The 12999-nt window shown below is 43.8% G+C and overlaps 1 protein-coding gene across 1 annotated transcript in view; it reads right to left on the bottom strand.

Annotated features, from left to right (window-relative positions):
- The window catches only part of Tbx15 (T-box 15), a 106487-nt gene that overhangs the window by 6782 nt on the left and 86706 nt on the right, over positions 1-12999 (bottom strand). Inside the window, exon 7 of the mRNA XM_005357091.2 lies at positions 6640-6737. Coding sequence (XP_005357148.1) covers positions 6640-6737 — 98 coding nt within the window. The remainder of the gene's footprint in view (positions 1-6639; positions 6738-12999) is intronic.

The raw sequence follows: 12999 nt of genomic DNA, 5'->3' as shown, positions 1-12999 counted from the left end.
TGTGTGTGTGTGTGTGTGTGTGTGTGTGTGTGTGTGTGTGTGTATGAGATGAGCTACTTGTCTTAATTTCAAAATATGCAGTCTCTTAAATGGTGACACAAATCAGAGGAGTTCCTGCTCTTCCCTAGTTCTCCTCAATAAGATCAAATTAAACAATTGGATACACAGACAGGTGGTTTTCAAAAAGATGACTTCGTATATGCATATTTATACCAAATAAGGAATGCAGTGTTGAAAATGGAAAAACAGACACTGTTAAAAAAAAAGTCTAAAAGTTGGCAAGATGGTTCTGCAAGTGAAGGGACTTTGCCACCAAGCCTGATGACCTTGACCTGAGGTGGATTACCAGGGCGTAGTGACTGAAGGAAAGGACAGACGTCAGAAGTTGTCTTCTGACCTCTGTGTGCACAATGGAGTATATGAGTGTGGGTGAGTGTACACACAGACACAAGATAAACGTAACAAAAGAATTTTAAAAAATATTTCTAAGTCCACGGGAAAGACAAACGTAAGCACAGCAGTGAAATGATTACAACAGGAAAGGGATCCTGAACCCCAGAGCAAATTCACAAATGATATGAAGACCAAAGGGGGCAAATTACAATACAAGGAGTTACATTCTGCTGGGTTTATGAAGCATGGCCAAATAGCTAAAAGGTGGAAAGAAAGATGTATTTCAGAAGACAGAAATAAGCAATGGCAGCATCTCAGCAGAGTGACCCTGAGCAGCCCAGGATAAGGGAGGGTTGCAGATGGTGAGGATAATGGTAACATCTTCTCCTTCTGGGTCCATCTCCTGCAGACACGTATCATCCCTTCACTTTCCTGTTCTTTATGTTCACCAGCATGAACACTATGTTTTCATATGTGTCTATATTCTATAATTTTTAAATCATTATTAAGATATATATTTCCTCAAACATTTACTTTGTTTTGGTGTTTTGGGTCTTGCTGGATTTTATTTGTTTGTTTTGATTTTCCTTTGTCTTTTGGGTCTTTGTAGAAAGGATTTTTTTAATGAGAGGGAGAAAGAGAAAGAACATGAACTTGGGAAGGAAAGGATATGGGAAGGATCTGGGAGGACTGAGGGGAAAGAATATGATCAAAATATATAATTCCTTTTAAATAAGAACCTAATTTTTCAAAATTAATAATCCTTCTGTTTAGTGTTTAATATAAAGTACATTAATGTTGTCCTTAGTCTCCCTACAGTGCCATGGAATTGTTGAACTTCTTATCAATCAGTTTTTCACCATCCCTTCCTCCACCAACTAATTGTTACTTATAATTCTCTCTGGCTTTCACTAATCCCTTTTCCCTTCAAAAAAAATGAGCATAAAGTTGAGGAATCCCTGACAAGCACATTAACAATATTCCCCTAGTATGGCACCTAAGAGAGTCTGTGTCCTCATTCCATCGCTACGTGAGTTTCTAATGTGGACTGGATATAGTGCCTGGACCCAGGAATGTAATCCCAATGGGGAAAGTACTGGGGGAAACATCAGTAAAAGATATTAAACAAGGAGCGAAACAAGTAGGGGGCTGCCCTGTAAGACTTTAGCCAACTGTTACTTGAGCTGAGATTTCAAACAGGGACAGTACGAAGAAAGCAAGTGAGTAAAAATGAGCCCTCTAAGCAGCATGTGACCGGGAAGAGCACAGCGGGTGTGAAAAATGAGGGCAGAGACGATGATTCAGGAGCAGAGGGGAGGTGGGTTAGGCTAAAGGATACGGGGATCCTGTTTGAGCACTTAGTAAAGCCCAGGTGCTTCTGTAAAAAGAAGGGGAGGATTGGGGAGAGCTTGGGGGGATGGGATGGTTGAGATGGAGGGAGGGTGGATATGGGAGCAGGGAAGAAGATATCGACATTAAGGGAGCCATTTTAGGGTTGGCAAGAGACTTGGCTCTAAAGGGGTTCCCAGGTGTCCAAGGGGATTTCCCCAGCTAGGTCCATGGGCAGCAGAGTAGAGGGTGCCTGAACTGGCCTTATCCCATAGCCACACTGATGAATATCTTGCATATCACCATAGAACCTTCATCTAGTGATGGGTAGAAATAGAGACAGAGACCCACATTGGAGAACTGGACTGAGCTCCCAAGGCCCAGATGAAGAGCAGAAGGAGGGAGAACATGAGCAAGGAAGTCAGGACTGCGAGGGGTGTATCCACCCACTGAGACAGTGTGCCGGATCTAATGGGAGCTCACCAAGGCCAACTGGACTGGGACTGAAAGAACACGTGATCAGACAGGACTCTCTGAATGTGGCTGACAATGAGGACTGACTGAGAAGCCAATGATAATGACACCGGATTTTGATTCTACTGTATGTACTGGCTTTTTGGGAACCTAGTCTGTTTGGATGCATACCTTCCTAGACCTGGATGGAGTGGGGGGGGGGGGGCTTGGACTTCTCACAGGGCAGGGTACCCTGACTTCTCTTAGGACTGGAGAGCGAGGGGGGAGGGGGAGTAGGAGGGAAATGGGTGGACATTTTAAATAAATAAATAAATAAATAAATAAATAAATAAATAAATAAATAAAAAGTTTATCTTAAGGGACCCACTTACCGAATCTCTATCTTAGAGGTCTAGTGATCTATGTCAAGGGGACAAAAATAAATTGTGGCTGCTGAAAAATTTTAAGCAAGTTAGGATATAGAGTTGTTATGAGATGTCTGTTTTGAAACATTGACCAGAAGCATGACGTGCAGAATGTCTTGGAACAGAACAGAGATGCTATGGAGGACATCATAAGCAGCCGGGTAAGGGATGATGACACATCAAAGCCAGGTGGTGGCATGGGAGATTAGAGATGCGGACAGGTTCAAGAGCACTGACGATAGGCTATGGGGATAGTGCAGGGAGAAACATCCAGATGGCAGGCCGTTGTGGCATCCTTCTCTCAGGAGAGGCTCTTAGGTCAGTTTTGAACACACTAAGCCTACGTGAGTTTAGGAGAGTGGTCCGCAAATTGTGGGTCTCAGGCCCTTTGGGGTCTGAATGGCCTGTTCACAGGGGTTGCAGATCAGATATCCTGCACATCAGATATGTACGTTATGATTTATAACAGTAGCAAAGTTTCAATTATAAAGTAACAATGAAAATAATTTTATGGTTGGGGTCCCCACAACACAAGCAACTGTATTAAAAGGTTGCGGTGTCAGGAAGGCTGAGAACCACTGTTTTAGGGAGTAAGTGTACAATGTGTTATCAACTACAGGCTTGAGTATCTTTGACCTGAAATTCTTGGGGCCAGAAATATTCTGAACTTGAAGTTTATTTTTCAGATTTTCAGAATATTTATATCTACTTCTGAGACACTCCAGGAATAAAACCCTAATCACAAAACATTAAATCCACGTTTTGTTTCGCATATACCTACACATATAACTGGAAAGCAATTGCCTGGAGTGTTTCTGATAATTCTGCGACAGAAGAGCTGCATTGTCCCTCTACTCAAAGGGATCTGTGCCAATCAGCCATCTTTGCATCATTGCGACGACTTCACAGTTCAAAAATTAATGTCCGCTGGGCGGTGGTGGCGCACGCTTTTAATCCCAGCACTTGGGAGGCAGAGGCAGGCGGATCTCTGTGAGTTCGAGACCAGCCTGGTCTACAAGAGCTAGTTCCAGGACAGGCTCCAAAACCACAGAGAAACCCTATCTCGAAAAACCAAAACAAAAAAAAATTAATGTCCATTGAACTATTTTCTCAGTACTTCTTAATATCTTAACTTTATGTGTATTTGTAGGGGTACCATGTGTGCTCATGTGTGTGCAAGTGCACTTGGAGTCAGAATCAGATCTCATGGAGCTGGAGTTACAGACAGTTGTGGGTCACATGACATGGTGCTGCCAAGACCAGTACATGTTCTTAATTGATGAGCCTTCTCTCCAGCCCCCCAATATTTAACTAATATGATTTTTCAAATGTATAATCCCCTCCACTAGCCAGCTTCTAACTACTACCAGTCAAATGAATAAAAATCCAGTCACCAACAGGAACCCTCCATAATTCTAAAGCTTTTTACTATCTGAACAACAGTAAAATATCCATGCAAGAATGAGAAGTAATTGCTGGTTTTCCTGCTCTCACAGAGCCCTGTCAAGAGGCATTGCTTAATCGTGTTTCAAATGCAGATCTCAGAAAAACAAGTTCCCACTCACGTCAGACACCCTTGCACAAAGGAAGTGAAAATGAGGACAACCGCGATGGCGATCATGAAGGCCTGACGACTCTTTACCGTGCACTGAGAGTTTATTAGGATTTTAAATACCCAGGCTCATTTAATATTTACAAGAAGATACCATGCTCTTCAGTAGCATGCAGGAAGAAAACCTGAGTGGCAAAAAGGCCGAGAAACTCAGAGAAGGTCCCAGCACTAGGAGGAAGTAGTGATGAGAACTTGGTTCACACTGTCTAACTTGAGTTCTGTTGCTTATTAGGAATTGAAACGTGAGTCCTCAAGCAACCTATCTATACAAATGCTCCACAACTGAATCGAGCTCCTAGTCCCCCTTTTACTTGTGTATAGGGTGCAGGGTGCTGATTTACTTGGCCAATGTGACACAAACTTAAATCAACTGGGAAGAGGGGACCTCAGCTGAGGAATTGCTGCCCTCAGATGGCCTGTGGGCATCATGTGGTGAATTAATTAATTAATTGATTGATTTATTGATTGATTAATGAGCAATGTGGGCAGTGCCAGCCTTGGGAGTGGTCTTGAGTTAAATAAGAAGAACTGAACATGAGCTTCTGTGTGAACCAGAAAGCAGTGCTCATGTCTCTGCCTCAGTTCCTGCCTCCAGGTTCCTGCCTCAAGTCACCTTCCTCCATGAAGGACTATGACCTGTCAGGAAATAGACCCTTTCCTCTCCACATTCCTCTTAGTTAGTATGACAGCTGCAGAAACAAATGGGACAGACAGGCACTCACTAAGCTGTACAAGTTGGCCTTGAACTTGCTCTGTAACCCAGGTAGGCTTTATATTTGTGATCTTCCTGCCCCAGCCTTGTAAGCAGCTGTTCCAGGAGGCGCCCTGTATGAGTCTGGGCTTTAATTATCTCCATCTTGAAAATGCAAAATATTTTAGTAGTGTTGGTCACAAACCAATCCCAGTGTGCAAAGTATTTGCTTCTCCCCTGAGAAGAGCTTATGGCGTCAGATCCTGGAATGGCCTCCCAAGCAACTAGAAATTCAAAAAAATAGGCTTCTATCAATGCTGAGAATTTCCTGGAAAGGAATGAGCTCAATCTGAACATTCTGCCCAGTATCACCTTTTAGAAGAGGAAGATGGGAGGAGGAAACAAGCGAGCCTATGCTCTGGGAGATTTCAGCTTAAGAACCCAGGTGAACGGGCCTCAGAACATGGCTGGACTGACATGGAGTGGAAATCCTCCGAGCCTTCTGCACACCTCATCAAAGTTTCCCAGCCTGAGCTACATGGGAAGAGAGATTGGGAATTTGATTTAAAAAAATCACAAATAAGTGAAGCAAAGTCCACATAACCCACCAATGTGGCAGGGCTGTTGCTTCAAGCAGACAAAAAAAGGCTAGCTTACATATAGCAAAGTTCTGGGGGGCTCTGAAACAGCCCCTTCTCATGTGAGGCCTCATTTCGTTCAGCTGAGAACTGAGGCTTGCTTTGTCACTAAAAAGCTAGAAAAAGAAAACTGATGAGGTTTCCATGAGGAGGAAATGAAGATATCATATGGTCGTTTTCAATGGCAAGGCCTGGGAGAAGGTTTAGCAGTAGTGACCAGGACTCAATGGCAATCGTTATTGTAGATATAAACTAGCAGGCAGCAGATGTTGTTTACAGCAGAGTGCTTGCTTAGCAGATTCCTAGTACCACAGGGAGGGAAGGAAGGAAGGACGAGATGAAGGAAAGAAGGAAGGAAGGAGGGAATGAAGGAAAGAAGGAAGGAATAAATGGTGGAACGAAGGAAGGAAGAAAGAGAAGGAAGGAAGGAAGGAAGGAAGGAAGGAAGGAAGGAAGGAAGGAAGGAAGGAAGGCATAAAGGAAGGGAGAAAGGAAAGAGGGAGAGAGGGAGGAAGGGAGGGAGGGAGGGAGGGAGGAAAAAAGGAAGGAAGGAAGGAAGGAAGGAAGGAAGGAAGGAAGGAACAAAGGAAAGCATAAAGGAAGGGAGAAAGGAAAGAGGGAGGGAGGGAGGAAGGGAGGGAAGGAGGGAGGGAGGGAGGGAGAAAGGGAGGGAGGGCAGAACCATGTGTGGTGATTTTAATGAGGAATACTTCTGATAGACTCACTTCTCGATCTTGCCCACATGGCATGCCTGCTCTGCTATTATGAACCAACTCTCCGAAACCATAAGGCAGGCAAACTCTTTTCTTCCTGAAGTTACTTTTGATCATGGTATGTTATCAACAGCAAGGAAAAGGAAATATCACAGAAATCTATGGTGTTAGGAAGGAATTCTAAATACAAATGGCAGGCTGACTCTGGTCCCAACTCATGTGCAAGACCGGTGGTGCTTTTGTTATTCATGAAGCTATAAGTTTTCTTTGTTCCCAGAGAGTTCGTGCAACTACTGGGTTGGCTTAGGGCTGGCTGTGCCATGCTCAGTTCAGTTCCCCTCATCCCCTGTCATCGGCAGAGCAGAGGCTTTGCCCAGAGCCTTACCTTGCTGCTTTTGCATGGTGGTGAAGTCCTCAAAAGTCAGGGTGCGTACAGGAGGTCTCCAGAATGCGTACGTCTCCATAATGGCTTCGAGTCCAGTTCTGGAACAAGAACAGCCAGAAAATCAACTTGTAAGCAATCCCAAACAATCACTGATATTTGAAGATGCAGGGGGAGTTGTCTGATGAGTGGCATACTACAGGCACTGGGAGGCACACCACCAGGCTAAGTCAGTCTGGGGAAGTACAAGGTCTGGATGGCGCTATGTTGTTGGAAGAAGAACAAAGGGAACTATTTCAGGTCATTCACAAGAAAGTCCTTAACCATGATGAAAGTTAACTTCTATTTTCCTTCCGAAGAGGTCCAATGGGCATGATAATAAAGTGTATTTAAGGTCAAGGCTATCATGAGTACAGTTTAGCAAAGAGTAGCCCCGACTGCTTCTCATGCCGCCACCATTACCTCACCATGGCTGACACATCCCGCCCCAGAGCCAACTCCACATCCAGAGTGTGGAAGGCTCAATAAAGTTGTCAAGCTGCTGTGACTTCAAAGGTCCTCCTAAGTCAACAGGAGAGCGGGACAGCAGAAATAGGAGGAGAGGAAACAAGTGCACTCAAGTTTTTATCGTAGCGAGAAATATCTGCCCAAAGGAAAAGAGAAAATAGACCACAGGCCAGAAGAATAATCCGTATCTCCAAATGTTTATTTTTATTTGTAACCTAATAATAACTAAACGGCTATTGGGAACCCTAAACTGTTAAATTTTAGAAAACATCGAATATTTGAAAAGTTACATTTATGTACAGCTTCTGGTTTCATCATGTTGTACACTCTGTAAATTGGACTCTATGTATACTATTTCTTTATCATTCGACTGCATCCCTATATGAAATATTGAAAGAACTGTCCGGGGATTCCAGGATATTTTCATGATATGCAACATCCTCAAAACAGACTGTAGTTTGGAGCTCTGCTAAAAAGCTTTGAGTAGAGCTTTTGAGTACTTACTGCTTTAAAACCCTTTGTGTCGGGAAGTGGAGTTGGGGGAACTGTGGGGAGAAAGTAGAAGAAGGGGGAATCACAATGGCCCAGTTTTCTCCATGTGATGGCATCGCAAAGTGCATAATGTGCCTCTCAGCACACAGATCTTTCCTACTGAAGAAATTGTGATCTCTGTCCTGCTACCTAAGTAATCCACTTGCTCAGCTCTGTTATACGCTAAGAATAAAGTGAGAGGTTTTATTTTAAGTGAAAACAAATACCTTCTCCCTTTAACTGATGCTAATCCCCCGAGCCTGGCATTCTTCTCAGAGGAGCCACTGACACGTGGACCATCTCTCTGTGTTGGGAATTTTGCTTTATGGGTAGGTTTTGCCTGCATATTTCTCCTTCTAAAGGCTTCCCTGGATCTTGGAGGCTTTAAATACACTGACGCTGGCAAACCGAACTCTGTATTTTAAGAAGAGGTTCGCAGGAGAGAGCAGTGCATGGTGTTTATTAGCTGTTAATCTGCGAGAAGCAGGAGCAGACGAGATCTCTACCATCAGCCTACATTGGTGCTGAATACAGTTCGTGGGACTATTTGTGGAGAGAAAGAGCTCGGGCAATTAAGGGAGTTCAGAATAATATGGGGATAGGCAGATAAAGCCATGTTGAGCCTGGCTGGATAGAAGAAATAGATAGGCCCAGCTTTAGATCTGACTGCTTTGTCCTGGAATGTTGGCAGCCCACCAAAACAGCCTAGGGTTCCCTTTAGCGGCTCACTGCAGATGGCAAGGGCTTAGTATTCCACCTTCCAGTGCATCTTTTCCAGGGACAAGTGCACAGCACGAGGACAGAAGCTAGCTCAAGGACAAAGAAAAATCCCGTTTCGTTTCATAATAACGTGGTAGGAAACTGCGAAGTTTCAGTGTGCCACAGGGTAACGCCAACACTGTAGAAATAGATTTGGTTTCTTTTCCATGATACTATTTCCAAACGCTGTGGCATGGAATGAATTATTTTATTTGTTCAGGTGCATCTTGTGCTAGCGCTAGCTAGTGTCTGTTTATTCACTGTTATCTTGCCCTAATTTTGTGAATTTTTATCTCTAAGCCTTACAAAATGGACTCATTATTCCACACATGTGAAAAGCTGTGTTGGGTAGTGCTTGGTTAACACATTCCCCATGGTGGGCCTCTGTGGGCTGTGGCACAGCAAGGACCTGACGTCATCTCTGGAGCTTCCGATCAGAAACAGCCAAACTGGCAATTGCTCCCTCTTGCTGCCTTTTCCCCGTTAGTCCAGTGACAGCAGAGGCCACATCTAAACCCCCTTTCTTCAGTCTTTTGGCCGTAACTTCCTCTCTGGTTTCCAAGCTGATTCTCTTTCGACTTGGCCAAGCCAAAAGCTATGCTGAGGGAAGAAGAGGAAGGAGGCTGAGCTAGCCAAAGAGCTCCTTCACAAATGACCGCTGCCTCAAGATCAACTGACGTGGTATCACAACCCAGATAGGAAAGAAATACCCTCCCAATTGCATTTAAAAGAGAGACAAAGAGAGACTTCTTCTGAAGTTCAGCAAATACCAGACAATAGTAATAATTATCATTGAAATATCTGTGATCCTGTTTAGTAATAACTGGACACAGTTTTCACATTATCTTTGCCTTGAGATAGGAAACTGCTTCTTCGTCATCATCTGTTTATTTTCTCTTTATCTCTAATTTTTCTCAAGTTTTACACCTCCCTAAGCTGTGTGACAAGACTATTGTAAACAAGAGAGCAATGCAGTGGATTGAGATGGTCACTGTTCCTCTCAACAGAAGGAAGTCTACGGCTAAAAGTATCCTAAGGTAGCAGGGATTTTAAAAGCCTAAAGGAGTGTTCAGACTATAAAAAAGTCTTAGTTGATATAAAAGCAAAACAGACACAGAGGTATTTCCCTTAAGAAGTGTTCTGTTCAGTAAAGAGAGGAAGAGAGAGGAAAAAAAAACAACATGAAAGGGACCGTTTTATAAACTGTCAGATACACTGGAGATATAAAAGAGGGGCTGTGAAACCTTGAGCAAGAAGTATTTAATAGACCTGGGAAACTAGAGGAAGATTCCACAACCGGGCATCTATTTAACCTAAATATTAAATGACCCTCTCAGCAATCTTCCACCCAGAACAAGAGGGGCTTTTACAGCGGAGTCAACAATGCCTGCAAAGACTTACAGTGTGAAAAGGAAGGTATGTTCTGGGCACTTAACGAACATTCATGGTGTTATTGAAACTCTTTGTGTACAGAGGGGGATGCGTAAGTCCAAATCTAATTATCTTATCTCAATGCTCTTAATCTATCCATGCTCTCTTGAGGATAGGCCAAACCTTCCACACTTCCCTCTCTCACTACTTTGTAGAATCAGCTCCAACCTCCAGTTATTTAAGAGACTTTCTATTCAGATGTTCCAAAGGATCTCAAATCTGAATTCTACAATTTGTTTAAGGACAAACTCATCATGTGAAATGCGGCTTCTCGGGGTACAACCGTGCCATCAACACAATGACGAAGCTGTCGTCAGTAAGCCTCCTTCAGTGGCTTGGGAAGAATGAGAAACCTATGGAAATGTAACCGGCTGGAATTGAATGAAAACTGCTCATCACCTGGTGGTCCCAAGAGGTTCCGTTCCCACTATCCCTCTTAGAGTTTGCATAAATTTTAATCTCGGTTCCTGGGCATCTTCAATGTCTCAAGAGTAATAAAAAAAAATGTAACAACACTAAACAATTTCACTAAAACAATAGGTTCCTTTGCATTTGACTGGAATAGTAATAATAGTTGTTATTACGAACACCACACAAGGGACAGATGAACATTCCAGTTAAGAGCATAGACTCTAAATATAGATTGTCTGGCTTCTGATTAAAGCACCTTTGGCCAAAGCATGTTAACGTCTTCATGCCTATGTCTCTCCAGCTTTAGGATAGAGAGATCGGTATTATTTTACATTATTGTGACTCAGTAAACACAGCCTGGCTGAAAACAAAACTTCCCAAGGCAAGTGAGAAAGTAAAATAAAAGCCTCATCAACATTGCTCCAGTTGGAGCTAAAGAAGCCAGTCATTCTGCTCGAGTCGCAGCCTGGTCTAGCAGATACAGTCCGACTTCCCTGGAATTCCAAGTTCTGTCAGTCCCCTGGCTGGAGACAAGATGGGGAAGGAGTTCCATGTTACCTAATTCCACTTCTCATTTCCTCATCAGAAAACCAAAAGCGTGTCCCTCGCGCCCCTGGAGGCCTCATTATCTTGCCGATATCTCCGGCTGCAATACACTCGCCATTAAAAAGACAGATGCCGCGGTGTTCAATGACACCATCCTTGAGCGGCAGCCATAGATAATAAAACAATTGCCAACATTCCCTGGCAAGTCCGGATGGCCAGGGGGACAATGGTGGAAACAGTTCATGACAAGGGAGGTGGAACACATAATAAGGCTGAGAAAAGTATTAAATCCTGGCGAAAAGGCTACGCCATGGGACGTGACAGGCAGCTAAGGCTCGGGTGAATGGGAGAAACACAACTGCCAATGGGAGGGTCTGCTGCCAGCAGCTAGAACAGGGCCAGTTACCTTGAACGACAGATGCAACCGTCCCTCCGAAGCCCAACACTGATTGCTTCCCTAGACCTGCTGAATGGCAGAAGTCACCCACGCCAGGGATAACAAGAAAGTATGCAAAAATCTACAGGGGCCTGTAAGGCTGCCAGGAAAGAGCAGGATGAGGTTGACTGGGAAACTGCAGCCAATGGCCCTTGAGGGGACAAATGAAAACACAGCAATTGAGCATGAGGGGGACACTTGGGATATACTGACAGTTGAGAAAAGGCAAGTGGTCAGCCCATTGGCTCTAAGCTTGCTACTTGAGACTCGTGAACAGCAGGGAGCCAGAAGTGGTTGGAGGCTTGGTTTCTGCTGCCTGCCCAGCTGGGCCTGCAGAGGACAGTGGAATCATTCTCTGGACACTGTGACAGGCTGGGTCTGCAAATCCTGACGCCAGTAGCTCAACATGCAGATTGCCATCAGTGTGAAGAGAAACACAGGGAGGGAACCTCAGCTCCGAGGTAAAAATGAAGACTGTGGACCTCAACCAAAAGATGAAATAAGTACTACTATTAGTTTAGACTTTAAATCGATTAGATGTAAATAACTGTAAGATTGAGTTCTAGGAAGTCAGTGGGATTTTGTCTTTTTAACTGTTAAACAGCCATTTCTTCTGTTTAACTTTACAGATAGGTAAATGTGCAGGCAAGACATGTTATTGTCTCCGAGAGAGCGCTCTGTTACCAGGTGTCAGCTAGAGTTTATCTACTGGTCCCTTCTTCCCAACTCTCTAGGGAAAGCCATTTTAGACCCGCAAAGATGAGCCAGGCTGGGGGTTAATGTTTATCTGACTTCTCTTTGTCTCTCCATTCGGTTAACTGGGAAATCCCTCCCTTTTCACTCCTCTTTCTACTGAGCATTATGGGCCTGTAACAGAGAAAGGGTCCTGTCCAAAATGGGGAAGTCATTCTTCACTCTATAGGCAGGGCCTTAGGACAGCAAGTGCTGAGAGGGGGTTTTAGGAAAATCTTTACTCTTGGGTATTTTCTCTATCACTATTCAAGATTTCTTCAGTGAAGAAGTGACTTCACTGAGCATCCTTTTAAACATGCAAGTCTACCACTCTCCTGCTGCAATGCCTACCATCCCCTGAAATATCTAAAAAGGAACGAAACTAAAAAAGATTTCTACCAAGCAACTCAGAGCAATCACATTGCTGGCTCAAAACAGCCGGAGAGCAGGGACAGATCCAGAAGTTCTCTTGCACCTTGTCCCTTTCTGCAGGTACTATGAGGGACAATCTGCTAAAGAAACTACTTTCGTGTGTAAATCGGCCTCCGTGACACATGACCCCTCTCCGACTACTCCTGAGTTTGGAATTAATGTGCCCTGACTCAAACGTTTAATGATGAACTCCACAGAGAATAACATATCCTCCTAAAATACTGCACATCTCCAAGGGCTACAGAAGGGTCGCTCTACCTGGGACCTGGCATGGGATCAACAGCAGTAACTTCTAGGGTGCTATGCCAGCTAGACATAGATGGAGGAAATGACGAGGCTTTCAGTTGCCATGGATACAGTGGACCCGGTGGTAAAGATCAAATCCAAGGTCAAAGACAGAATGAAGAGAATTCATGAAGCACCCAATCTGTCACCATCTAGTACTTTTAAGAAAGTTTCATAAAAGGAGTTCTCACTCCCCAGGAAGATCCTAATTTTAATCTTTTTTTTTTTATTTAATGTGTTTGTTTCTGATGAAGCCTCTGGGAATTCCATAGAATTCACCAAGCAGACTTGGG

Source organism: Microtus ochrogaster, chromosome 21 (genome assembly GCF_000317375.1).
Source record: "Microtus ochrogaster isolate Prairie Vole_2 chromosome 21, MicOch1.0, whole genome shotgun sequence".
Classification (NCBI taxonomy): Eukaryota; Metazoa; Chordata; class Mammalia; order Rodentia; family Cricetidae; genus Microtus; species Microtus ochrogaster.
Note: the sequence above shows the minus strand (reverse complement) of the source record. Positions and strands in the feature narration are given on the sequence as shown.